We start from the raw sequence: 26,976 nt of genomic DNA, 5'->3' as shown, positions 1-26,976 counted from the left end.
CTCTCAAGAGTCTTCTCCAACACCACAGTTCAAAAGCATCAATTCTCCGGTGCTCAGCTTTCTTTATAGTCCAATTCTCACATCCATACATGACTACTGGAAAAACCAAACTTTGACTAGATGGACCTTTGCTAGCAAAGTAATGTCTCTGCTTTTTAATATGCTGTCTAGGATGGTCATAGCTTTTCTTTCATGAAGCAAGCATCTTTTAATTTCATGGCTACAGTCACCATCTGCAGTGATTTTGGAGCCCCCAGAAATAAGTCTGCCACTGTTTCCATTGTTTCCTCATCTCTTTCCCATGGTAAATAGATGAGGGAAGATACCATTGTCTTAGTTTTCTGAATGTTGAGCTTTAAGCCAGCTTTTTCACTCTCCTCTTTAACATTCATCAAGAGGCTCTTCAGTTCCTGTTCACTTTCTGCCATAAAGGTGATGTCATCTGCATATCTGAGGTTACTGATATTTTCCCCAGCAATCTTGATTCCAGCTTGTGCTTCATCCAGCCTGGCGTTCACATGATGTACTCTGCATAGAAGTTAAATAAGCAGGCTGACAATATACAGACTTGACGGACTCCTTTCCCAATTTGGAAGCAGTCTGTAGTTCCATGTCCAGTTCTAGCTGTTGCTTCTTGACCTGCATACAGATTTCTCAGGAGGCAGGTAAGGTGGTCTGGTATTCCCATCTTTTTAAGAATTTTCCACAGTTCATTGTGATTCACACAAAGTCTTTGGCATAGTCAATAAAGCAGAAGTAGATGTTTTTCTGGAATTCTCTTGCTATTTTTTTTTCCAGTTTCAATGGATCTTTTTATTTATTTAATATATCACCAACTTCATCTCCCTCCATACCAATAATTGGAATTTCATCTTGTTTCCATGCTCAGTGGTGAAACAATGACAAAGCTAATCAGAATAAGCTACTTCAGAAAGAGAACTAAGCTAACACAGCCCACTTTCTTTAACAGGCATAATATAAATATATGTACTATAGAATGCACAACGGTTTAGTCTCTAAGAAACTCAAATGGGATCTTGAAGAATGTAGGCAATTCCCAGGTACAGCAAAGATGAGCTGAGATGTTCTGCAACTGTTTGAGGGTTCCTGGCACTACATCTCTTGGCCACTAGCTGATTATTGACAAGGGGGAAGACATTAGCTAATGCCAAGTGGAGATGCAGACAATGCTGTATTGACTTAGGGGCTATGCACAGGAACCAGAAGGCAGAAAAGTACTAACCACTGCTGAGAGCATCCACTCCAGGAAGGACTTTATCTTCCAGGAGCTCTAAACTGGCGCCACCCGCAGTGCTCACATGACTGACTTTATCCTCCGTGTTCCATTTGGAGCAACAAGTAGCAGTGTCTCCACCACCTATGATGGTGATGCAGCCCCTGGAAGTGGCTTTCACCACCTCATCCATAAGGGCTTTGGTTCCTCGGGCAAAAGCTTCCCATTCAAATACACCCACAGGTCCATTCCACACGATCTGCTTAGCCCGAGCAACAGCCTCAGCATACTTCTTACTGCTCTCAGGACCACAATCCAAGCCCATCCAGCCAGCAGGTATGCCAGAGGCCACAGTGGCTTGGCCAGTCTTGGCATTCTCATCAAACTTATCAGCAGTGACAAAGTCAACAGGCAAAGTAATCTTCATGCCATTCTTGTCAGCTTTGGACATCAGGTCTTTGACAATCTTGGATCCCTCTTCATCAAACAGAGAAGTGCCAATCTCCATGTTGTTGAGCACCTTAAGGAAGGTAAAGGCCATTCCACCACCGATAATCATTTCATTGACTTTGTCCAGCATATTATTGATCAGCTGGATCTTGTCTGCAACTTTAGCTCCACCCAGGATGGCCAGGAAGGGTCGCTCGGGGCTCTCCAAGGCCTTGGCAAAGTAGTTCAGCTCCTTCTTCATCAAAAAACCTCCAGCCTTCTTTGGCAGATTTATTCCTACCATGGAGCTGTGGGCTCGGTGAGCAGTGCCAAAAGCATCGTTGACATAAACATCCCCTAGCTTAGAAAGTGAAGCTTGGAAGGCTTCTATTTTGGTTGGTTCAGCTTTAACCTTGTTCCCAGAAGCATCTTTTCCCTTCCTTTCTTCCTCCACATGAAAACGAAGGTTCTCCAGCAGGATGACAGACCCAGCAGCTGGGTCAGCACAAGCCTTCTCCACGTCTGGGCCCACACAATCCTTCAAGAACAAAACATCCTTGCCCAGCAGAGATTTGAGTTGTACAGCAACTGGCTGCAAGGAGTACTTATCAGGCATGGGGACACCATCAGGCCGGCCCAGGTGGCTCATAAGAACAACTGACTTGGCTCCATTGTCCAAGCAGTATTTGATGCTTGGAACAGCAGCCTTGATCCTCTGGTTGTTCGTTATCTGGTTGTTCTTCATAGGAACATTGAAGTCTACTCTCATGACGACCCGCTTCCCCTTCACATCCAGCTTGTCCAGAGTCAGCTTGTTAGAAAGCGACATCTTGGCAATTCAGCTGCAGCGAGAGGCCAGGGGAAGAGACAGCAACAGACTGAGCTCTCTTGCTATTTCTATGAACTAGCGGATGTTGGTAATCTGATCTCTGGTTCCTCTGCCTTTTCTAAGTCCAGCTTGAACATCTGGAAGTTCTCAGTTCATGTACTGTTGAAGCCTAACTTGGAGAATTTTGACGATTACTTTGATAACATGTGAGATGAGTGCAATTGTGCAGCAGTTTGAACATTGTTTGGCACTGCCTTTCTTTGGGATTGGAATGAAAACTGACCTTTTCCAGTGCTGTGGCCACTGCTGAGTTTTCCAAATTTGCTGACATATTGAGTGCTGGATCTGAATGGCAGAGTGGAAGGACATGTATTCATCTTCTCCTGCAAGAACTCCAGAATGGCAACTAACCACTGAACACCATCAACAGGAGAATAATGGATCCTACCAAAAGATACACCTGTCCAAGGGCAAAAGAGAAGCCCCAACAAGTTGGTAGGAGGGATGAAATCACATTTAGAATGAAACCCATTCCCACCAGAAATGCTGGGAGGGCTCAAACAAAACCTTGTGCACACCAGGACCCAGAGACCCCACAGAGACTAAGCCAGACCTGTCTGTGAGTGTCTGAGTGTCTCCTGCAGAGGCACGGGGGGTCAGCAGTGGCCAGCGACGGGGACAGGGGCTCTGGCTACAGCAGAACTGGGAGGCACGGCATGTGGCATAAGTCCTCTTAGAGTAGATTGCCATTATTCCCACCATAGAGCCACTGAGCAGACGAACCACAAACTGCAGAACAACTATACCAAAGAATTTCTCACACTTACAAAGCTCTAGGACACACAACAGGCTTCCCAACCTGGGGACCCGGCGAAGCGACTGAGAACCCCCAGGGAGTGTGACTTTGGAGGCCAGTGGGGTTTGCTCACAGAACTTCCTCAGGACTGGGGAAGCAGACTCTGGAGGGCACGAGCCAACACGTGTGCGCACCAGGAGAAAGGAGCGGTGACCCCACAGAGACCGAGACGGGCTTCCTGTGAGTGTCCAGGAGTCCCCGGTGGAGGCGTGGGCCTGCAGTGGCCGCTGCGGGGCCGGGGCACTGAATACAACAGTGCAGCCCTAAGTCATTCTGAGGGAGGTTGCCATTACGGCCTTCCCCCCCCCCCGCCCCCCCCCCCCGCCCCCCGTACATTCTTGGGCCTCAGGCCAAACTTCTGGGAGGGAACACAGCCCCACCCGTCAACAGAAAACTGGATTAAAGGTTTATTGAGCAGGGTCCAGCATGTGAGAGCAAGACCAGGATTCCCCCACAGCCAGTCCCTCCCCTCAAGGAGCTGCCAGGAGCCTCTTATCCTCATTCATCAGCGATACACATTCAGTTCAGTTGCTCAGTCGTGTCTGACTCTTTGCGACACCAAGGACTGCAGCACGCCAGGCCTCCCTGTCCATCACCAACTTCCGGAGTTTGCTCAAACTCATGCCCACTGAGTCAGTGATGCCATCCAACCATCTTATCCTCTGTCGTCCCCTTCTCCTCCCGCCCTCAATCTTTCCCAGCATCAGGGTCTTTTCCAATGAGTCAGCTCTTCTCATCAGGTGGCCAAAATACCAGAGTTTCAACTTCAACATCAGTCCTTCCAATGAATATTGAGGATTAATTTCCTTCAGGGTGGACTTGTTTGATCTCCTTGCAGTCCAAGGGACTCTTAAGAGTCTTCTCCACTGGGAAGACCCAGAGGAATCGGGTGGAGAGGGAGGTGGGAGGGGGGATCGGGATGGGGAATACATGTAACTCCATGGCTGATTCATGTCAATGTATGACAAAACCCACTGAAATGTTGTGAAGTAATTAGCCTCCAACTAAAAAAAAAAAAAAAAAAAAGAGTCTTCTCCAACACCACAGTTCAAAAGCATCAATTCCTTGGCACTCAGCTTTCTTTATGGTCCAACTCTCACATCCATACACGACCACTGGAAAAACTGTAGCTTTGACTATAGGGACCTTTCTTGCCCAGTATGTCTCTGCTTTTTAATATGCTATCTAGGTTGGTCATAGCTTTTCTTCAAAGGAGTGTCTTTTAATTTCTTGGCTGCAGTCACCATCTGCAGTGATTTTGGAGCCCAGGAAAATAAAGTCTGTCACTGTTTCCACTGTTTCCCCATCTATTTGCCTTGAAGTGATGGGACTGGATGCCATGATCTTAGTTTTCTGAATGTTGAGTTTTAGGCCAACTTTTTCACTCTCCTCTTTCACTTTCATTAAAAGGCTCTTTAGTTCTTCTTCACTTTCTACCATAAGGGTGGTGTCATCTGTGTATCTGAGGTTATTGATATTTCTTCCAGCAATCTTGACTCCAGCTTGTGCTTCATACAGCACAGCATTTTGCATGATGTACTATGCATATAAATTAAATAAGGTGGTCTGGTATTCCCATCTCTTTAAGAATTTTCCACAGTTTGTTGTGATCCACACAGTCGAAGTCTTTGGCATTGTCAATAAAGAAGAAGTAGATGTTTTTCTGGAACTCTCTTGCTTTCTTGATGATCCAATGGACGTTGGTAATTTGATTTCTAGTTCCTCTGCCTTTTCTAAATCCAGCTTGAATATCTGGAATTTCTCAGTTGAGATACTGTTAAAGCCTGGCTTGCAGAATTTTGAGCATTACTTTGCTAGCGTGTGAGATGAGTGCAATTGTGTGGTAGTTTGAACATTCTTTGGCATTGCCTTTCCTTGGGATTGGAATGAAAACTGACTTTTTCCAGTCCTGTGGCCTCTGCTGAGTTTTTCAAATTTGCTGGTGTGTTGAGTGCAGCACTTCCACAACATCATCTTTTAGGATTTGAAATAGCTCAACTGGAATTCCATCACCTCCACTAGCTTTGCTTATATGGATACATCCTAAGGCTTACTTGACTACACATTCCAGGATGTCTGACTCTAGGTGGGTGATTGCACCATCATGGTTATCTGGGTCGTGAAGATCTGTTTTGTACAGTTCTTCTGTGTATTCTTGACACCTCTTCTTAATATCTTCTGCTTCTGTTAGGTCTGTAGCATTTCTGTCCTTTATTTTGCCAGTCTTTGCAAGAAATGTTCCTTTGGTATCTCTAATTTTCTTGAAGAGATCTCTAGTCTTTCCCATTCTGTTGTTTTCCTCTATTTCTTTGCATTGATTGCTGAGGAAGTCTTTCTTTTCTCTCCTTGCTCTTCTTTGGAACTCTGCACTCAAATGGGTATATCTTTCCTTTTCTCCTTTGCCTTTAGCTTCTCTTCTTTTCTCAGCTATTTGTAAGGCCTCCTCAGACAACCATTTTGCCTTTCTTTTTCTTGGGGATGGTCTTGAGTACTGTCTCCTGTATAATGTCATGAACCTCTGTCCATAGTTCTCCAGGGACTCTGTCTATCAGATCTAATCCCTTGAATCTATGTGTGACTTCCACTGTATAATCATAAGGGATTTGATTTAGGTCATACCTGAATGGTCTCTGGTTCCTCTGCCTTTTCTAAAACCACCTTGAATATCTGGAAGTTCACGGTTCATGTATTGCTGAAGCCTGGCTTGGAGAATTTTGAGCACTAGCGTGTGAGATGAGTGCAATCATGCAGTAGTTTGAGCATTCTTTGGGATTGCCTTTCTTTAGGATTGGAGTGAAAACGGACCTTTTCCAGTCCTGTGGCCACTGCTGAGTTTTCCAAATTTGCTGGCATATTGAGTGCAGCATTTTCACAGCATCATCTTTCAGGATTTGAAATAGCTCAACTGGAATTCCATCACCTCCACTAGCTTTGTTTGTGGTGATGCTTTCTAAGGCCCACTTGACTTCACATTCCAGGATGTCTGGCTCTAGGTGAGTGATCGCACCATCGTGATTATCTGGGTCGTGAAGATCTTTTTTGTACAGTTCTTCTGTGTATTCTTGACACCTCTTCTTAATATCTTCTGCTTCTGTTAGGTCCTTACCATTTCTTTCCTTTATTGAGCCCATCATTGCATGAAATGTTCCCTTGATATCTCTAATTTTCTTGAAGAGATCTCTAGTCTTTCCCATTCTGTTGTTTTCCTCTATTTCTTTGCACTGATCACTGAGGAAGGCTTTCTTATCTCTCCTGGCTACTCTTTGGAACTCTGCATTCAAATGGGTGTATCTTTCCTTTTCTCCTTTGCTTTTCATTTCTCTTCTTTTCACAGCTATTTGTAAGGCCTCCTCAGACAACCGTTTTGCCTTTTTGCATTTCTTTTTCTTGGGGATTGTCTTGATCCCTGTCTCCTGTACAATGTCATGAACCTCCGTCCATAGTTCATCAGGCACTCTGTCTCTCAGATCTAGTCCTTTAAATCTATTTCTCACTTCCACTGTATAGTCATAAGGGATTTGATTTAGGTCATACCTGAATGGTCTAGTGGTTTTCCCTACTTTCTTCAATTTAAGTCTGAATTTGGCAAAAAAGAGTTCATGATCTGAGCCACAGTCAGCTCCTGGTCTTGTTTTTGCTGACTGTATAGAACTTCTCCATCTTTGGCTGCAAAGAATGTAATCAATCTGATTTCGGTGTTGACCATCTGGTGATGTCCATGTGTAGAGTCTTCTCTTGTGTTGTTGGCAGAGTGTGTTTGCTATGACCAGTGCATTCTCTTGGCAGAACTCTACTAGCCTTTGCCCTGCTTCATTCCATACTCCAAGGCCAAATTTGCCAGTTACTCCAGGTGTTTCTTGATTTCCTACTTTTGCATTCCGGTCCCCTATAATGAAAAGGACATCTTTTTTGGGTGTTAGTGCTAAAATGTCTTGTAGGTCTTCATAGAACCGTTCAACTTCAGCTTTTCAGCATTACTGGTTGGGGCATAGGCTTGGATTACCGTGATATTGAATGGTTTGCCTTGGAAATGAACAGCAATCATTCTGTCATTTTTGAGATTGCATCAAAGTACTGCATTTCGGACTCTCTTGTTGGCCATGATGGCTACTCCATTTCTTCTAAGGGATTCCTGCCTACAGTAGTGGATATAATGGTCATCTGAGTTAAATTCACCCATTCCAGTCCATTTTAGTTCGCTGATTCCTAGAATGTCAACATTCACTCTTGCCATCTCCTGTTTGACCACTTCCAATTTGCCTTGATTCATGTACCTAACATTCCAGGTTCCTATGCAATATTGCTCTTTACAGCATCAGACCTTGGTTCTATCACCAGTCACATCCACAACTGGGCATTGTTTTTGCTTTGGCTCCATCCCTTCATTTCTTCTGGAGTTATTTCTCCACTGATCTCCAGTAGCATATTGGGCACCTACCAACCTGGGGAGTTCCTCTTTCAGTATCCTATCAGTTTGCCTTTTCATACTGTTCATGGGGTTCTCAAGGCAAGCATACTGAAGTGGTTTGCAATTCCCTTCTCCAGTGGAGAAGATCAAATTGCCGACATCCACTGGATCATCCAAAAAGCAAGAGAGTTCCAGAAAAACATCTATTTCTGCTTTATTGACTATGCCAAACCCTTTGACTGTGTGAATCACAATAAACTGTGGAAAATTCTGAAAGAGATGGGAATACTAGACCACCTGGCCTGCCTCTTGAGAAACCTATATGCAGGTCAGGAAGCAACAGTTAGAACTGGATATGGAACAACAGACTGGTTCCAAATAGGAAAAGGAGTACATCAAGGCTGTATATTGTCACCCTGCTTATTTAACTTGTATATAGAGTACATCATGTGAAACGCTGGGCTGGAGGAAGCACAAGCTGAAATCAAGATTGGCGGGAGAAATATCAATGACCTCAGATATGCAGATGACACCATCCTGATAGCAGAAAGTGAAGAAGAACTAAAGAGCCTCTTGATGAAAGTGAAAGAGGAGAGTGTAAAAGTTGGCTTAAAGCTCAACATTCAGAAAACTAAGATCATGGCATCCGGTCCCATCACTTCATGGGAAACAGATGGGGAAACAGTGGAAACAGTGGCTGACTTTATTTTTTCAGGCTCCAAAATCACTGCAGATGGTGATTGCAGCCATGAAATTAAAGACGCTTACTCCTTGGAAGGAAAGTTATGACCAACCTAGACAGCATAGTGAAAAGCAGAGACATTACTTTGCCAACAAAGGTCCGTCTAGTTGAGGCTATGGTTTTTCCAGTGGTCATGTATGGATGTGAGAGTTGGACTGTGAAGAAAGCTGAGTGCCAAAAAATTGATGCTTTTGAACTGTGGTGTTGGAGAAGACTCTTGAGAGTCCCTTGGACTGCAAGGAATCCAACCAGTCCATCCTAAAGGAGATCAGTCCTGGGTGTTCATTGGAAGGACTGATGCTGAAGCTGAAACTCTAGCACTTTGGCCACCTCATGGGAAGAGCTGACTCATTGGAAAAGACCCTGATGCTGGGAGGGATTGGGGGCAGGAGAAGGGGACGACACAGGATGAGATGTTTGGATGGCATCACCGACTCGATGAACATGAGTTTGAATAAACTCTGGGAGTTGGTGATGGACAGGGAGGCCTGGCGTGCTGCGATTCATGGGGTCACAAAGATTCAGACACGACTGAGCGACTGAACTGACTGACTGACTGGTCTAGTGGTTTTCCCTACTTTCTTCAATTCAAGTCTGAATTTTGCAATAAGTTCATTACCTGAACCACAGTTAGCTCCCGGTCTTGTTTTTGCTGTCTGTGTAGAGCTTCTCCATCTTTGGCTGCAAAGAATATAATCAATCTGAATTCAGTTTTGACCATCTGGTGATGTCCGTGTGTGGAGTCTTCTCTTGTGCTGTTGGACGAGGGTGTTTCCTATGACCAGTGTGTTCTTTTGGCAAAATCTGTTAGCCTTTGCCCTGCTTCATCCCATAGTCCAAGGTCAAATTTGCCTGTTATTCCAGGTATTTTTTGACTTCCTACTTTTGCATTCCAGTCCCATATAATGAAAAGAACATCGTTTTTCAGTGTTAGTTCTAGAAGGTCTTACAGGTCTTCATTAACTGTTCAACTTCAGCTTCTTCAGCATTACTGGTTGGAGTATAAACTTGGATTACTGTGATATTGAAGGGTTTGACTTGGAAACGAATAGACATCATTCTGTTGTTTTTGAGACTGCAACCAAGTACTGCATTTCAGACTCTTTGGTTGGCCATGAGGGGTACTCCATTTTTTCTAAGGGATTCCTGCCCACAGTAGTAGATATAATGGTCATCTGAGTTAAATTTGCCCATTCCAGCCCATTTTAGTTCACTAATTTCTGGAGTGTCGACGTTCACTCTTGCCATCTCCTGTTTGACCACTTCCAATTTGCCTTGATTCTTGGCTCTCACATTCCAGGTTCCTATGCAGTATTGCTCTTTACAGCGTCGGACTTGTCTTCCATCACCAGTCACATCCACAACTGGGTATTGTTTTCACTTTGGCTCCATCCCTTCATTCTGTCTGGAGTTACTTCTCCCCTCTTCTCCAGGAGCATATTGGGCACCTACTGACCTGGGGAGTTCCTCTTTCAGTGTCCTATCTTTTTGCCTTCTCATACTGTTCATGGGGTTCATCTATACACATAGACATCATCTATGTCACCCCTGGAGGGTCTCCAAGCATTTCTGCCCACAGGCCCGGCTCTGATCCTCCCTGGAAGGAGTCACCAACATGCTGGCCTCAGATGAGCTTTCTTTGTAAAGTTTTTGTTTATTCTTTTCCTTTTTGGCTGCACTGGGTCTTCGTTTCGTTGTGCAGTCTTTCTCTAGCTGTGGTGCATGGGCTTCTCACTGTGAGGGCTTCTCTTGTTGCAGAGCGTGGGGTCTGGGCACAAGAGCTTAGTTGCCCCGTGGCAGGTGGGATCTTCCTGGACCAGGGATCGAACCCATGTCCCCTGCACTGGCAGACAGAGTCTTAACCCCTGGACCACCAGGGCAGCCACCCCAAGATCCATACTGAATATGAGCGCAGAACCAAAACCCTCCAGCACACAGAAGGAAGGACCCAGCACCATGAGCGAGAGCAGCTGGACCCCGGCAAGCAAAGCCGCTGCAGCCGCTGAAGGACGCTGACCCCAGCGCCGGCCTGTCCACTGTGCAAACACGGAGGCAGGCCGAGGAGAAGGCCTTCAGACAGACCAGGAGGCTTAACAGAAACAGTTAAAATAAAACAGGACATCTGGAACCACATTACTGAATAATGGAAAATTCAATACATGAACTAAGTGCCAAGCAGAGAACATGAGTGCTGTGGAACATGAGCTGTCTCTCTCTGGAATGCCCCCGAGGTCAGCACAGAGGGTCCCGGAGGCTGAGAACAAGCGGGGAGATGAGAACAGGTCACTGCGGAGGAGCACCGTGTGGAGGAGGCACTTCTGAGACGGCCCCAGGACCCCCACTGCCACGGGGATCAGCGCCTTGCCTGGAGAGGGGACGGGTGGGACGCCACGCTCGGCGGAGAGCACCCAGGCCCCAGACGGGGGGAGCCGCGACAGCCCGGAAGGCCACAGGCTGTGTCTTTAAGGACGAGGGTAAGTGAGGGCACTCATGCGGGTAGAAACCCGGAGTAGCCGGTTTCTAAAGGATGCGCTCCAGGCGGGGAGGTCTGACCTCCGAAACGTGGGCCAGGGAGTGGAAGCACGCGGGTGAGAGAAGGAGACTTGATCTGTGAGGCTCAGCAGAAACGGATGGGAGCCTGCGGGGCCGCTCTGGGGTCGGGGCAGAGCACGAGGTCTGTCTGCCTGGGCGTGCGGGGCCTAGGCGGGCATCCTGCTCGCTCTCCTGGGAATGGTACCCACATGCTGGTACCTCCCACTCCTGAAATGCCAAGAGAGGCCGCTGGGAGCCATCTGGTCCTGGGCTTCCTCAGGGGCATGGCTGGTTTGTGTCTCCAGGGATCAGTCCGTCTCTCCTTGTGGTTGGCTGTGTCGGTACAAACTGCCCTGATGGTTCTTACTGTTCTTCAGACACGTGTGCGATCTGGCTCTGTCTCCTCCCTCTTCACTGATGCTGTGATTGCGTTTTCTCTTTTCCTCCTCCTCAATCTGGCTGGAGGTTTGCTACTTTTATTGATCATCTCGAAGAACAACCATTTCTATTAATATTCTGCGCGCTTTTGTCCGCATCACGGATTTCGGCTGTCACACGTGCTGTGCTCCTTTCCTGGGGTCTCAGCCGCTCTCCTGGTTTCCGAAGGCGAACGCTGAGGACACGGGAGTCTTTTCCTGCTGGAGGTCTTCAGTGCTGCAGCTGCGCCTCCGTCTCCCCATTAAATACCACGAACATGAGTATTCTGTGTTTTCATTTTCATTCAGTTCAAGATAATTTCTAATTTCCCTTTTGGCTGCTTCTTTGATCCATGGTTTATTTCAAAGTGGTGATATTTAATTTCTAAATATTTGGAGATTTTCCCAGATTTGTTATTGATTTTTAACTCTATTCTACTGGGGCTGAAGAACATGATTTGCATATTCTTAAAGCATTTCATGTTTGTTTAGGCTGGTTTTATTGTGCAGAATATTCTTGGTAAATGCTCTGCATGCTCTTGAAAAGTGTGTACACTTCTGAATTTGGGAGGAGTGTCTGCAACAGGTCAGGTAGAGTGAACGTGTTCAGGTCCCCCCTGTTCTCAGAGAGATCTCCTTACACGTCTGTCAGTCTCTGACACAGAATTAAGACTGCCCTGTGGACTAGTTCTCCTTGCATTCCTAAACAGTTTTGTGTAATATATTTTCAATATGTTCAATATTTCAACATAAATGTTTATGGACTCAAGAGATTATTATGTCCTTTTTTGGAATACCTTTATTTTTATAAAAATACTTTATTTCTTGGTAACATTATTGATACTTCTCTAAAATATGTTTTCCTGATGTTAACGTAGATATGGTCTCAGTGTTTGATTTCAACCTGTGTTCTTGGGGCCCGCTTTTTATTTGGTCTGTTAATCTCTGCCTTTCAGTGGGGTGTTTGAATCATTTACATTTAATGTGATTTTTGACAGGCTGGGTTTCAGCTGCAGGTGGTGACTTGTGCCCTGTTCTCACTCCTCTTTCCACACTGTCCTGTTCGGTCCTGCACCGAGGGTTTCCCCCACTGTCCGATTTACTTCAGAGGCCATTTGTCTGTAACCCATCGCAGCTCACCCGCAGCCGCATCGCGAGTACCCCCTGCCTGGCTTTGTGGAACCTCACAAAACACCATTGTTATTTTAGCTCTAAGTGGTTGGTGATTTTTTTTAGGTAACTTAAATGAGCAAGTCAGTCTAGACTCACCCACTTGGTTGCTGTCTCTGGGGTTCCCCCTCCTTTGCACAGATCACATCTGCACCTGTTGCCCTCATCCCTGTTGGAAGGACTCCCTGTAAGGTTTCTCAAAGAGCAGGTTTGCTGCAAGGAGTTCCTCCTACTTCTGAGTGTCTGTAAAGCCTTCATTTTACAATATATTCTGATATACTTTCAGGGATGAAGTCTTCTCAGTCAGTAGATTCTCCCCTGTAATGGGGCAGCACGTGCTGGCAGCTGACTCTTGGGTGTGGTTCTGTCTGGCCTCGAGGACTTGCGGGGACACGTGGATCTGGCCCTGAGAGCTGCCTCGGCGCCAGCCCACACCTAGCCCCACATTCTGGCCACGGAGGGGCCCTGGATGCACTCCTGGAGACATCACTGGAGGCCACAGCCTGCCAGTGTAGACATCACCAAGGAGAGCCCACTGAGGAGGTTTGGGCTCAGAGTCAGCTCAGTGGCTGAGATGCTGACGTGCTCACGTGCCCAGACACTGTGCCAGCAGGCTCCAAGAATGAATCTCAGGGAACACGACTGACCCTGTCCCCCACCAGCTCTCACCCTCATCTGCCCTGTCCGTGAAGACACCTTCCTGCCCAGCTTCTCCCTCTGTGAGCCCTAGGGCGTTTCTCTAAGAGAACTCCTCTGCTGACCCCCAGGACTGCGACGACTCAGCTTCAAAATCAGACGCAGACATGTAAGAATAGTTGTGGTCCGAGATTCCTGAAACCTTCTCCTGTTGACAAGCACATACACAAACCGACTGTGTGTTCGTTTCTGGGAACGGGATAAATGCCGCTATCTGAAACCGTCCATGTCATGTCAGGCCAAAGAGAGTGTACAGCCAGAGAAATTTATTTTAAAATAGAAACATACATACATTAAGCTTTAAAATAGTCAAATTTAAATGAAAAGAAAAAAACCATTTGATCCCAGAGTCTGTACGGAATGGATTCAAGGAGGCATGTGACATCCCCAAGGAGCGCCCACAGACCCCGGGACGGAATCCAGGGTGGGGACCCTGCAGGAGCGGCCCAGCACCCACCAGGACCAGACGCTCCCGGGCCCGGCGACCGGGACGGATGTCCGCATGGGCGGCACCGTCAGCGCCGCGGACACGATGCGGAGGCGCCCGAGGCCACGAGGGACGCCCGGGGGTTTGGCAACGTAGAGGCGGTGACGGCGGGAGGCCCACGCGCACCGCCGACCCTCGCAGCAGCGCCCTGCCTGCACTGCGGCTGCACGCGCCGGGTCTGGCTCAGTCTGCGTGGGGTTTCCGCTGGGGGGTCTCCTCGTAGGACTCCCCAAACTCGTTCACTCTACTCTTATCCACGGGATAAAGCCTGCAACGAGACCGTGTGGGCGTCAGGCCGGCTGGCGTGCAAGAGCGAACACATGTGTCCTGGGTGCATGACAGCCAGGACTCAGATGCTCAGTCCCCGTGGGAGTCCGGCGCGGGTTTGCCTTGCACCCTCCCGACATTCTCAGAGCGGTCAGGCCAGACATCTGCTCCCAAGGCCACCGCCGACAGCTGTACCCATGCCGAGGTGGAGACCGAGCCCGGACTCCTGACGTGCTCACGGGGCTATGGCCCGCCTCACGCTCGTCCGAGCAGGGGAGCGACGTGCTCGCGGGGCGGTCAGACAGAGAGCAGCGCTCCTGCGTGGGGCCCAGGGCCCCGACACCCCCCCTGCCAGTGTCTCGCCCACAGAAGCAGGACTGGGGCCACACTCACCACCGCTGGTATAGGTACACGAGAAACACCACATCGTCCCTGAAGCAGGCCAGCCGGTGGGAGGTCGGCATGGTGATGATGAAGGCGAACACGTCGTCGATGAAGGTGTTGAAGGCCTGCGGGCGGGCAGGGCCGTGAGACCAGAGTCTCCTGGGCACGCGGTCACCAGTGGGCGCTTGCCGCCCAGTGATCTGAGAGCCACCAAAGTGGGGAAAAGCAGGGGGGCCTGGGCCCATGGTGACCCTGGCACGGACGCCATGGCCAGGCGTCCCACCCGCCCTCCGCAAACAGCATGGAGGAGCACCACCTGGGAACCTGGGGTCATGGAGCCAGCCTGCATGGAATGCCCACGCACATCCAAAGCAGAAGGCAGCTTTGACCTTCCCCCACCCCCGACCCAGCACGCTCTAGTTCACGGTTACTGGAGGGTCACGCGGTGCCAGCCTCTGCACATGGCCAGGCCACGACATACCCAGACAGCCCTTGGCAGCCCGGGCCTGGACCACTGGACCCACCGCCTGGTGGACAGGGAGCAGCACCCCAGACACCAGCCAGGGGTCAAGGGCGTCCACCCGCCGTAGGGTGCGTGGTGCCAGGAAGCAGCATGGCTGTCACTCGGGAGACCGTTCATGGGACTTGGGGCAGAGACCCCGGGCCTCCAGGGCCACTGCGGGGCTCTGTGCTTGAAGGAGAACCCCCCCAACGCCCCTCCACGGGAGCACGGCTGACACATGGCCTGGCTGTGAGTACCAGGCCCCAAGGGGCTCGTGCAGGCAACGCACTGACCTTGTAGGTGAAGGCCTTCCAGGGCAGGTGTGCCACTGACTTCATCTGGGGACAAGAAAACGGGGCGCGTCAGGGCTGGGCGGCCCAGGGGCGTGGGGCTCACAGGTGAGGGGGTGCCTCTTACCTTGTAGTTCACGAAGAGCTGGGGCAGCATGAACAGGAAGCCGAACGCGTAGACCCCTGGGGAGACACGGGCGTGGAGGCACAGGGCCTGGGGCTGCCCCCCCGCCGGGCATCGGGGCCGCCCGGGAGCTCTGCCCACAGCTACCCACTGCCTCCTGCTCAGGCCGAGACAGGGCCCTGCCACACCCGGTGAACACGCCAAGCCGGGCCTGGCGGCCTGCGGAGCGGCAGCTCATGGTCTGGACAAGCTGAGTGGGCCGTGCTGCCCTGGTTCACAGGGCCAGGGGCTGCGGTGCCCCACAGCAGTGGCATCTGCTGCCCACACCGACTCCTCCACGAGAACACGATGCCCACAGCCAACCCCACAGGCCCAGCAAGGGGGACACGGGGCAGGGCGGGCAGGGAACCTCTCGCCACACTAGGCCACACGGCAGCCGATCAGCGTGACCCACTGCAAACACTGGCGCCGAGACGGGAGACTCACCGTTGACGAAGCTGTTGATCAGCCAAGAATACCAGCTGGAAGGCAAGGGCAGACGATGGGGACACGGCTCAGCCCGTGTCGTGACCGAGCCCCCCACGCACCTGCCCTCTCGGTGCCGCGGCAGGGGCTGCTCTCAGCGGGCTAGCCCAGGCCACCTGCATGGATGGCGGCCTCCCCGGTGCCCCCACTGAGGGGACGGCAGAGACTGGGCACCGACAGACTTCCCTCGACGACCTCCAGCGGGACGGAACCACGGAGCCCGTGGGTGGCCCTGAACCCGGCCTGAGCGCCGGTGCTGTCAGGGATGCCTGCGCTGGGAGGATGGGGCCAGGACAGTGTGCAGGCCCCGGCCCCTCTGGACACGGGCTGTGTGGCAGCCCCAAGTCTGCTCCCGCGAGTGCTCCCCACCTCGCGGGGACCAGACGGCCGCGTGGGGCCAGCAGCAGGCAGCCAGGACCGTGGCCAAGGGTGAGGCTGCGCTGGACCTGCGGCTGTCAGCAGGGTGCCCTCACCTCTTGTACTTGATGTTGAGCAGCGAGTAGACGGCACCCCCGATGCAGAGCGGGTAGAGCAGGTAAGACAAGTACCTCATGGCCTGGGGAGCAGGAAGCGCCCGGTCAGGGCCCGGCCTCTGAGCCGCCTAGACCCACAGACCCGAGGGCACAGCAGCGGGACGTCGAGGGCAATGAAGCTGGGCTGCGTGGAGGACACAGGCTGGCGAGCATCTACCCACAGGACGTCCACCACGAATATGTGACGGATCCACACTCGCCCCCAACACAGCCAGACTCACAGCCCGACTGGGGGCAGGCGGGGGCCCAGATGTCCAGCAAAGGACTCTGAGGGAAGGCTCCGGGCTCCACGCTGGGGCTGCCTGCCGACTAAGGCAACTCACCACCCTCGATTCTGATCCGGGCTTTACCGAAACCCAGTGAAAACTGGGATGCAGCCGATGCCCGTGAAACCAGAACACAAAATCCCTGCACAGGGAATGTGTGAACCAACCCGAAAACCGCGTGGGAGGGGGAACCCGAAAACCACGTGGGGGGGGGGGTAACCCCACGTCGCAGAAGGGACCTGGCTTACAGCCCCACAGCCCCACGGGGAGGAAGACATCTCCCAACAGGACAGGACGTGGCGCAGGGGTCCACAGGACTGGGGCCTGGGAGCCCCCAGCGCCCCCTCCTGGGTCAGAAACCCAGCAGGCAGCTTCCCAGGGTCTCGGCTAAGGTGGGGCAGGCCCCACACCCAGGATGGGCCTTCTCCGCGGGTGGCCACAGCCAGGAGCACGCCACTCACCTGGGTGTCGTACTCCTCTGTCTTCTTCTCAGATTCACTGTAAGTGCCAAACTGCAAAGGAGTTCCACACAAGCACGTCACCCCAGGGGCCAGGCAGGCACCTGGGCTCAGCCCGGCTGCGACCGAGAGGGGACCAGGCTGCAGGCTGAGCAGGGGGAACCCAGCCAGGCATGAGGTCACCTACAGCCCCAAGCACACAGCCTGGGACGCAGGCCCGTCGACCTGGATGTCACGCAGCGCGGCCGCTTCCTGCCCTGGTCCTGCTGGGCTCTCAGTAAACACCCTGCTCTCCATCAGCCTGGGCAGACACGCTGGGGTGACCAGGACCAAGAGAAGCTGCACCCCACCGCCGTGTGACCCACCCTTGACCCGCACGCCTGGAGCCTCACAGTCCCAGGGGTCTTCACATGAGGCCCGCCACACCAAGCGGAGCAGCCGCCCGGCCGTAACCTCCCGCTGACGCCCCAGGAAGCTCGACACCAGAGAGCCCCTCAGGGTGTGGTCGGGGGGACCCCACCCCCGTGGGACGCTCCACTTGAGCTGGGCTACCCAGCGTTCTGCCTGGTCATGGGGTGGTGGGGGTTGCTGCTCCTACAGCTGGGGATGGGGGACCCCAGGGGAGTCAGAGCCCAGGGGGCTTGAGGGCAGAGCTGTGGAGGGGTGAGCCGCCCCGCCCACACCAAGACCCCTGTGTCTCTCTGTGGGCCTACAGGTGACCACGAGACGGTCACCTGCCCTCAGGACTGTACGTCACGGGGATGCAGCCAAGGGACGTGTGCAGCGGTCAGCCTGCACCACAGGCCGGCTGCAAAAGGACGAAGGTGACGGGTCCCCGAGAGGACACGGGGGGGGGGGGGGGGGGGGGGGGGGGGGTCCCTACCTGAAACGTGGGCTGCAGGCCTCTCCAAACGACGGTCATCTTCAAGGCCTTTTTCACTTTCCACAGCTGAGAAGGGAAAATCCACACCTGAGGTTCCAGGACCCAGAAAAAGCCATGGCCGCTCCTTGGATGGAGACTGATCAGGACACGGGCTGCACTGCACCCCAGCTAAGCCTGACCTCTCGGTGGGCCCCTGACCAACGCCCATCTCCAACACAGACCCAGCCTGTCCACCCTTGGGGACCACCAAGTCCCCACCTAGTTCACCTATGCCTAGCCACCCCCAGCCACCTCCAGACTTGCCCTGGCACCTTCTTCCACGCAGCCCAGAGCCCCACGTCCTGCCATGGCCAGGTGTCTCCAGGTGGCCGCCTCCCTGAGGTGCGGTCAGCACAACAGCCATGAAGTCGGTCTCCACATGACTTGTGGCTGCGGGAGGGCCCCACCAGCAATTCCCCAGGGGCGCCCACAGGCAAGGGCCTGGACACAGCCATGCTGAGGGTCCTGGTGAGGGCGGTGCCGGAGGCCCAAGGGGCCCTGGACTCCAGAAACGGGGCGCCCTGGCCCATCACCCCCACACTGCCCCATCACACATCCTGATCCACACAGCATCAGTTCAGCGAGAGCCACGGGGTCCACCCACCGAGTTACCACGTCCCGCGGGCGGACGGGATGCGGGACTTCCAGGTGGACTCAAACGGGGCTGTGCGGAGCTCCACCGGAGGAGCCAGGCAGCGGCGCCCTCACCCTAGCCAGGCCGGCCAGTCCCCAGGCAGACGCCGGTCCCGACCCGCACTGAGCACCTGGGCCCCAGGACTTTCGAGGCAGCACGCAGACTGGTGCCCAGGTGGGCCTCTCACCTCGATGGCGGCTCCGATGCCCGCGGGTACCAGCACCAGGAGGCTCGTCTGCTCGTCCAGCAGGAACAGGAAGATGACCACGGTGCTGAAGCAGCGCCAGAGCACTGCGGACGGGAGGGCGGGGCTGAGCCGGCTGGCCCCGCCCACACGCACCCTCGCACACAGAGCCGCACCCTCGCACACAGAGCCGCTGAGGATGGAAGGGCGGGGCCGAGTGCGGGGCGGGGCCAGCCCACCACGCCCACACGCACCCAGGCAGAGGCTGGGGACGGACGGGCGGGGCTGAGCGCGGGGCGGGGCCAGCCGGCTGCGCCCACACGCACACCCACACAGGTGCACACTCATGCCCACACCTACACAGGCATTCGGCCCCAAAGCACCAGCACCTTCAAGCACGTCTCCCCTCTGTCCACTGAAAGGGAGCGGTGGAAACCGCAGAACGACCCTGAGGGGCTGGGAGGTGAGTGAGCCACACTCGCTGACACAACGACACGGACGGGGTGCGGGGACCAGGTTCCTGACTGGACCCCACGGTGCCCGCGCCTGTCTTCCCAGCGGAGACTCAGGAGCCACCAGGGCTGTGGGAACGCCCCCTGCAGGGCAGTGCCCGCCAGCAACTCGGGTCCCAGGCCCCAAAAACCCTGCTCACACCACCACCGGGAAAGGCCGGCGGGGGGCCAGGGGCTCACTGGGGTCCTCCCCTCCGAGGAAGTCAGGGGTCAGCACAGAAGACCCCGAGACTCGGACCCTGGACACAGGGCCCACTCAAGCACCCCAGGCCCCTCCCTCGGGAGTGAACTGCCACAGGAGCTGAAGAACCACCCCCTGCTGGGAAGCCAGCCTGGCGCCCCGCAGGACCATGAGTCCACGCAGACGAGCGAGAACCGGCCCCCACAGCCCCTGCCCCGGGCGAACGAGGTGCTCACCACCGCCAGGAGGCTGCCCTCGCCCTCCCAGGCTGCTCCCATGGGGACCTAAAACCCATCCCAAGCAAGAGCTGCAGGATCCTGGGCGAACACCCATGTGGGCGTCAGAGCAAGCTCGTCACCCGCCCGCGTGGCCCAGCGAGGGGCACCTCGGAGGACACAGGCAAGTCCTGAGCTGCTACCTGCTTTGGTGGACATGCCGATCATGCTCTTCTTCTTCTTCCAGAAACTGATGTCGTTTTTAAATGCCAGGAAATCAAAAAGCAGCTGAAAGATGACAGAACAGTGATGAGCCCCCACGCTGTGTGGGAGAGCACAGGCTTGGTTGGAGATGCTGTCCACTCGGGGAGACCTCGGCCCTGGCGCGGCTCTGACAAGTTCTGGTTCCCCCGGCCTGTGGACCCGCTGTTACAGCCAGGTGCACGGGCCTCACCCCTGCCCTCTAGCCTCAAGCACAGCCCAACACGGGCTTTCCTGGCAGCCGCCAGCTGCTGCGTCTAACGGAGACCCTCCCAGCAGGACCAGACTGTAACTCTTGGAATCGCCATGCCAGACCTTGAACGAGGAAATGCGTATTTTGCTAATCTCATTGATTTTGATTTATTTTCAAAATGGCTCTAAACAGACGAAGCCGAGCCCTTCAGCTGGTCGAGCCTGAGTGCAGACCCCTCTCCTGGGGAGAGGGGAGGAAACCAGGAAAACTGGACAACCAGGAGCACTCACGTGGAACGCAGCCACGAAGAAGGTCAGCGCCAAGAAATACAAGTTGGTGTCGACAAAGATCCCCTTCACTTCATCAGCATCCTTCTCTGAGAACCCTGGAGAGAACCGAGGCCCCAAGTGAGGGGTGACGTGGACCCATGCTACAGAGCCCCGAGGGGTCACCTCGTCTGCAGAGGAGCTCCTCGGACCCCACGGGGCCCAAGGGCGACGGCCTCACAGGTAGACAGGCGCCGAGTTCTGGGCTCCCCCGACTCCCTGCTCCTGGGGCACGCCTGGCACCCTCACCAAACTGCTGCAGTGAGTACACAGCGTCCTGCATGTGTATCCAGAAGCGCAGCCGCCCCAACGAGATCTTGTCGTAGGACACGGTGAGCGGCAGCTCGGTGCTGGAGCGGTTGATGACCTGCGGGGGGGAGCAGCGAATGTCCGGCCCTGTGCCAAGCTGGGCCCCCGTGGGCCTGGCACCACACCGTCCTCTGAGGACCTGCAGGTGTCTCCTCCAGGAAGCCCTCACTCCTCAAGCTCCTTTCCATCACCCGAACCCTACGTGTCTCTCGTGACCACAGCCCTGGGTGCCGGCGCCTCCTGGGCAGGAGTGGGGACCCACTTGGGCAGCTGAGTCAAGCAGAGACCATGGGAGCCTGCGCCTGTCCAAAGGAGCAGATGCCGAGCTGCCCTGAGGAGAACACCGTGGGGCGGCCACACTCACGGGGGCGGCGGGAGCTGCAGGGAGGGGTGGCCCTCAATGGGGCCCTTGAGGACACTTGGAATTGATGTGTCACCGTGTGTAGAGGGGAGGTGTCCCATGACACCCGACCCTGCAGCCCCAGGCAAGCACGTGTGGGTCAGCGGGCCCCATACAGCTGAGTTCTGTCCAGCAGACACTGAGCAGGAGGCCTCCACGGAGAGGTCACCTCCCAGACCCTAAATGAGTCCCCGCAGGTCGGGGACACTGTGACACGCCTGTTCGGGTGCTGCAAGGCTCCCAGCATGATGCCTGCAGCGGTAAGCAACCTCAGGTGTCAGCTGTTACCGCTGCGGTCAGCCCAGCCCACCCCAGGGGCAGCAGGTGACTGGGGGCCAGCCTGGAGGAGGCAGGCTCTGCTCCAGATACTCGGGAACAGGCCGGGCCTCCACACCAGACACCTGGGCCCCCATGGAGCCACGGCCACAGCCACTCGGGGGACGAGCAGCTGTCCAAGGCTCCATGCTCATCACGGGTAGGGCCCGCCCGCCCGCAGTGTGTGAGCTGTGCTGGGGTCGGGGGTCGGGGGTGGGGGGGGTGGCTGACTCACCATGAGGTCCTTGACGCGGTTGCTCAGCTGGTCAATGAACAGGATGGGCAGGTAGTGCACCGTCTTCCCCAGCTGGATCCTGGGGGCAGAGCCGTCTCCAGGTCACCGGGGGGCTCCAGCACCCAAGAGGACTGAAGCCCCAAGATGCTGGGTCTACCTCACAGACCGCTCCCCCAACCGTGACGCCAGCAGCTTCTGGTCGCTGACAGGCCCAGGACTCGCATTCCCACAGGGAGCGGAGGGACCCGCGCACTACGTCCTCCCCCCACAGCTGCCACCAGGAGGACGCGGTGAGGTTGGGCACTGGGCACTCGGTGGGACGCCACTCATGACGCAGAGAAGAACGAGGGGCCGTGCGTGCGCCCACATGGGGCGTCCAGGGTCCAGTGAGACGTGAGGGCCACATGCCTGGGTGGGAGGGGGTGGGGAGGGGGCGCGGGCAGGGGCCTCTCACCCAGTGACCCACACGCTCTCAACTATGAATGCACCCAGCGTTAAAAAACGAGATCCTGACTTTACAAAAGGCAAAACGTCGTAACCACACCAGAGGAACCTCTGCAAAGTGCGGAAGGCAACAATTCTCATCCGCATTTCCAGGCGCTACGTGTTGACCCGGGGCCGGGCTGGGCGTCGGGGGCTCCCTGCAGCGCAGAGACGCAGGGTGACCTAAGCCGGTTTTAACAGTTACGATTCCGATGGCAAGTAGCGGTAACAGGACGACCTAACGATCAATGTTTAAGCCGAGGGAGTGGAGTGCAAACTCGCGGGATGCAGACAGGGCAGAGCCTGCAGGGTGACCTGGCCGAATCAGGTTCTCCACTCTCCCTCCGAGACAAACACCCACTGTTCCCTTCTTCCCTCCCAGTCCTGGTGGCAGCTGTGATCTGTGAGACCCCCCGAGGAGGCGGAAGAGGGGGCTCCCCCACCCACCGGATCCCCCCCTGCTGTCGGCTCAGGGGTGACGAGCAAGGCTCAAGCCAGGCACGTGAACTACAGCGACCCCCTGCCCTGGGCCTCAGCGGCGAGGCCCAAGCTGCGGCACCTACATCTTCATGTAGCGGTGCACGTCCGCGGGCAGGGAGGCCCCGTCAAAGACGAAGTTGTCCACCATCACGTTGAGGGTCAGTCTGGGCCTCCAGTGAGAAACGGGCTCGTCCAGGGCACTCGTCGGCTTCTTCTTGGCCTCGATCTGCTGCTGACCATGAGCGCTGACTCAGCAGGGAAAGGCTGGGAGGGGCGGGGCCCGGCAGGTCTGGGGCGGGGGTGTGGAACCCTCAAGGAGCCTGCGAGCAGAGAGCACAGCCCCAAGCAGGCCCGAGGGGGGAACCCTGGCGGCCCTCGCCCAGACCCTCACTCCCCACCGCCTGCTCACAGCAGAAGCGAAAGGCCTGCTGTTCCAGAGCACGTGGTCCTGGATCTCACTGACTCCTGTCCCGGGCCCCCAGCCCGAGCAGGGGTCCTGGGCCCGCAGCCCGAGTGGAGGCCCCGGGAAGGCCAAGCCCTGGAACAGGAGCGGGAGGCGCGGGCAGTCTAGAGAGGAGAACCCTACAGCCTGCAAGGAGCCTGAACCCAGATGCTTCTAAAGCAGCTCCACCCAGCCTTCTGGAGGGGGCATGTCCGCACCTGGGCAACAAGCCTAAATCCACTAAATTCAGAACAAACCCTTCCCGGCGGGAGATCTTAACGTTGGATCTGAGCAGCCCCGTGAACAGCGACGCTCTGTTTATCTCCACCCTCCAGCTCCAGTTCAGCTCTAGCAGTAACACCAGAACCGTCTTCCCAGAAGCAGCAACAGCTGACGCTGACTCAGCACCTGCCCGATCCAGAGCCGCCCTCCACTCTCCACAGGCCACTGGGCTCCCGGGAAGGCCCTGGGGCAGCACTGTGCGGTCTGCACGGGAAGGGAACCCAGGGGCCCTTCCAGGACACAGAGAAGACGGTGGGGACACCTCCCGGCGAGCTGCCGCCGCTGGCCATGAAGAACTCTCCTTCTAGGGCACACGGCCCCAAACACCAGGCTACCTGTTCTGTCCTCCCCTGTGGTCACCGCCAAGTGCGCGCCCATCAGCCTTCCCTGCACGTGTGGTTTTCTAGGCGTATGAGACACACTTTGTACTCTTGCCTTTCTAATTTAGGTCACATCCTTAGAATTGACACCCCAGCGCTGCCTTATCCTGCCCCAGCACAGCATCACCAGCTCCAAGTCTGACCATAGCCAAGGGGGGCCACCCTGCACCGACTCTCTGCCCTGCACACACGCTCCCAGGGCTCAGAGGCCTGGTGACCTAAGAAGGAATCCAGGTAAAGAAGGTCGCCGGATACTCAGACTGCACATCACTAACTGAATGGGGATAACCGCATGTGCAGACACGTGCGGACTCCAAGAGGCCAGCAGGCTTCCTTCCGCGGGCACCGCTCACCTGTGCCGCTGGTTCCCCAGTGAGCAGGTTGACCTCTTCCGGCTTGGGGACCATGTAGGTGGTCAGCGGGCTCACCAGGTGCACCTGCTTCCCGTCGTTCCAGGGCAGGATGCCGGCATGGTGGAGAAAGATGTAGGCGTACAGCGTGCCATTGTTCCTCGTTTTTTTGGGAACAGAGACGTTGACTGTCCTGAAACAACACAAATGATGACAGTAACCCCATAAGTGTTTTGTTCTGTGGAGGTGGAGACTATGCAAGTCTATACAAAATGCCGTTTTGAACACAAACCGATTACTGTCGGCTGAGATGTACTAAGAGTGAAACCCACCTGCCTAGATGTTACTGAGGTCCTAAACATACGTTTACGCAGCTTGCTCTGAAGGCACGGGCAGCTGCCGCAAAGCTGAAAGGCCTGCACGCCGGCCGCTGAGGCTGCGGGCCAACCCCAGGCACGCGTGACCCGCCCCGCCCCACAGCAGCTCTCCCACAGGACTCGCGCTCTGCACATCACACAACCCAGTGCTCGTCTTGATGCCTCCCAGACAACAAAGACGGAAGAGGACGACTCCTGATGAACACATTGCTTTTAAAATAACATTTCTTGAAACTTAAAAAACTAGAACCATCAGTTACATGCAGCTTTAAAATGTTACGATACATACTTCAATATTTATACTGCTTGCTCTTTTCTGTGAAGTTACGCTTCACTTAATTTTGATTTTCTGCTAAATTCTTCCCTCCACCCTTCTCTTTTCCCTTCTAGATGACAGAACTGAACCACTTCTGATGGTAAAACACAAGTTTTGCTGGGAAAACACAAGTTTTGCTGTGGGAACTGTGTAAGCTCTGTTCTCCACGTCGTCTGCACCCATCCCCACCACTCCGGAAACTCCCCAGCGCCGAGCTGCATCCCACAACTGGTTAGAAGCCGGGTAAGCTACTTCCTAAGTGACAAACTGGTCAGCTGCTACTTTCAAGTGAAACGAAGTTTGCTGCCTACGTTTCACAGATGTTTGCAGCTGAAATGCTCCACCGTGCATAAGAGGGTCGATAACACCACTTCTCTTGAGGCACACTTCTCTCACACTCACACACACACTGACTCTTCAACAATCTCAATGGCTACGGGGCTTGCCTGTCACCTTGCCCACATAGGTACCTTTCAAATTTGGACTCCACGTCAAAGTCCTCCACGTTCAAGACCAGATCCACGTTGTTCTCGGCGCCCAGGTTGGACCGCGTGGTGGTGTAGACACTGAGCTGGAAGAAGGACCGTCAGGAAAATCAAGCCTGCGGGGGCCCTGGCAGAAAGCGCCGGGCGCTGACAGAGGAAGGCCTGAGCGGCCGCCGCACAAAAAGTGCCTGCCGTGCCTCAGGGGACAGAACTCGGCGGTGACGGGACAGAGGGACAGACCTGCCGCAGGGGGACACCTGCTGAAGCCTGAGGCTGGCCGCTGGACGGGGTGGGGCACAGGGGCCAGCTGAGGGCGAGGGTGGTCGGGGTTCGGGGCGGGGAGGCGGCCCCGCCCGGGTCAGTCTGGCGCCCGGCTCGGCCCGCCCGGCCCGAGGGTGGCGGTCGGGCTGGGGGCCCGCGCTCACCTGCAGCTTGGGCCTCTGCGCCAGGTAGGGCTGGATGCAGCGGCCGTGGCCGGAGCACGGGCGGGTGTAGACGATGCCGTACATGACCCAGCAGGTGTGCACCACATACACCACGAACACGCCCACGACCAGGCTGGTGAAGGAGCTCCGGCCGCTCCACATGGCGCCGCCGCCGGGCCCGGCCGGGCCGCCTCGCAGACGCGGGCACTCCGCCCGCCCGGCGCCCTGCCGGACGCTCCGGCCGCCGCCGCTCACGCGAGAGCCGCCGCGCGCCGCTGCCACCGCCGGGGAACGAACGCGCCGCGCGCCGCGGGCCGCCGGCTGCCCCGCATGCTCGCCGCCGCCGCCGCGCCGCCGCCGCCGCCGCCGCCGCCGACCTGTCGCCGCTGGATTCGCCGCTGCGCCGCTTCCGGGCCTCTCACCGTCCCCCGGAAGTGGGCGCGCCGCGTGGCCCCCTGGGAAGCGTAGTCCCACCGGCCTCGCGCACGCGCCTGCGTCGGGGGCGCGGTGTGACGTCACCCGCCGCGCCGTCCTCCCGCCGTGCCCCGAGATTCCGGCGAGTCGAGGGAAGTCTCGCGGAGAGGCGAAGCCGCGGGGCGGCGGGCCGGGCCGCGCGCAGCCTCTTTCCGAGGAGCCGGCGGGACCCCTGGACCCCGGCTGGCGCCGAGTGGCGTAGGGGAGCGCGCGGTCCCTCAGCCTGAGTCTGGAGTTGGGTCGACGACGTGAGAGGTGGAGGCGGAAAAAAATAGGCCCGCGAAAGGCAGCGACCGTTTCGTGTTTATTTTCGCTGTATTTAGATATGAGCCCCCCAGGTGGGCCGTGTGTGAAGAAGAACGCAGCCTTTCTAGAAGAAAGGCGGGGCCCCCCCGTCAGAACTAACAACAATCATTAGAAAGGGGTTTGATTTGAGCCAAACTAAGAACCAGGCCAGAGGCTCACTTCCCTGGTTTCTCTGAGAAACCGCTCCGGAAAAGCGTGGTTTTCAGCACAATTTTATCTTATCAAAGCAAAGAACGTTAAACAAGTCAGGGATACATTTCTTTAAGGTTGAAACAAACAAAAACAGACTGGCACGCTGACGGAGTCAACCTGGCCTTGCCTCTGGGAAGGGAGTCTTTATC

General features: G+C 55.2%; 2 protein-coding genes across 3 annotated transcripts; both read right to left on the bottom strand.

Moving 5' to 3' along the window:
* Positions 1-785: 785 nt before the first annotated feature.
* On the bottom strand, positions 786-2,543 carry LOC122683611 (phosphoglycerate kinase 1-like). The gene has a single exon (XM_043887340.1). It carries the CDS (start codon positions 2,490-2,492, stop codon positions 1,239-1,241), a length of 1,254 nt encoding a protein of 417 aa, XP_043743275.1. The 5' UTR covers positions 2,493-2,543; the 3' UTR covers positions 786-1,238.
* An 11,020-nt stretch (positions 2,544-13,563) lies between these two features.
* CLPTM1L (CLPTM1 like) lies at positions 13,564-26,247 on the bottom strand. Of its 2 annotated transcripts, none has more exons than XM_043887338.1 (17): positions 25,856-26,247; positions 25,416-25,516; positions 24,256-24,445; positions 22,882-23,030; positions 21,836-21,914; positions 20,826-20,943; positions 20,541-20,635; positions 20,000-20,084; positions 18,892-18,995; positions 18,032-18,097; positions 17,152-17,202; positions 16,365-16,447; positions 15,853-15,887; positions 15,370-15,425; positions 15,246-15,290; positions 14,460-14,575; positions 13,564-14,067 (listed from the first exon to the last, which is right to left on the bottom strand). In XM_043887338.1, the coding sequence occupies exons 1-17, from the start codon at positions 26,015-26,017 to the stop codon at positions 13,983-13,985; spliced, it is 1,620 nt and encodes a 539-aa protein (XP_043743273.1). In that variant the 5' UTR covers positions 26,018-26,247; the 3' UTR covers positions 13,564-13,982. The 2 variants fall into 2 exon arrangements, with proteins under 2 accessions (XP_043743273.1, XP_043743274.1); XM_043887339.1 differs by having other exon boundaries at positions 22,882-23,027.
* Between the last annotated feature and the right edge of the window lie 729 nt (positions 26,248-26,976).

This window comes from Cervus elaphus, chromosome 25, assembly GCF_910594005.1.
Source record: "Cervus elaphus chromosome 25, mCerEla1.1, whole genome shotgun sequence".
Lineage (NCBI taxonomy): Eukaryota > Metazoa > Chordata > Mammalia > Artiodactyla > Cervidae > Cervus > Cervus elaphus.
This window is presented reverse-complemented; position numbering and strand designations above follow the sequence as displayed.

Bases quoted from the DNA above. Each gene is read 5' to 3' on its own strand.
- LOC122683611 (XM_043887340.1), bottom strand. From the start codon at position 2,492: ATGTCGCTTTCTAACAAGCTGACTCTGGACAAGCTGGATGTGAAGGGG.
- CLPTM1L (XM_043887338.1), bottom strand. From the start codon at position 26,017: ATGTGGAGCGGCCGGAGCTCCTTCACCAGCCTGGTCGTGGGCGTGTTC. The intron at 25,517-25,855 runs GTGAGCGCGGGC...TCCTTCTTCCAG, and splicing joins CGCAGAGGCCCAAGCTGCAG to CTCAGTGTCTACACCACCAC. The intron at 16,448-17,151 runs GTGAGTGGCGTG...CCTGCTCCCCAG, and splicing joins CAGAGGAGTACGACACCCAG to GCCATGAGGTACTTGTCTTA.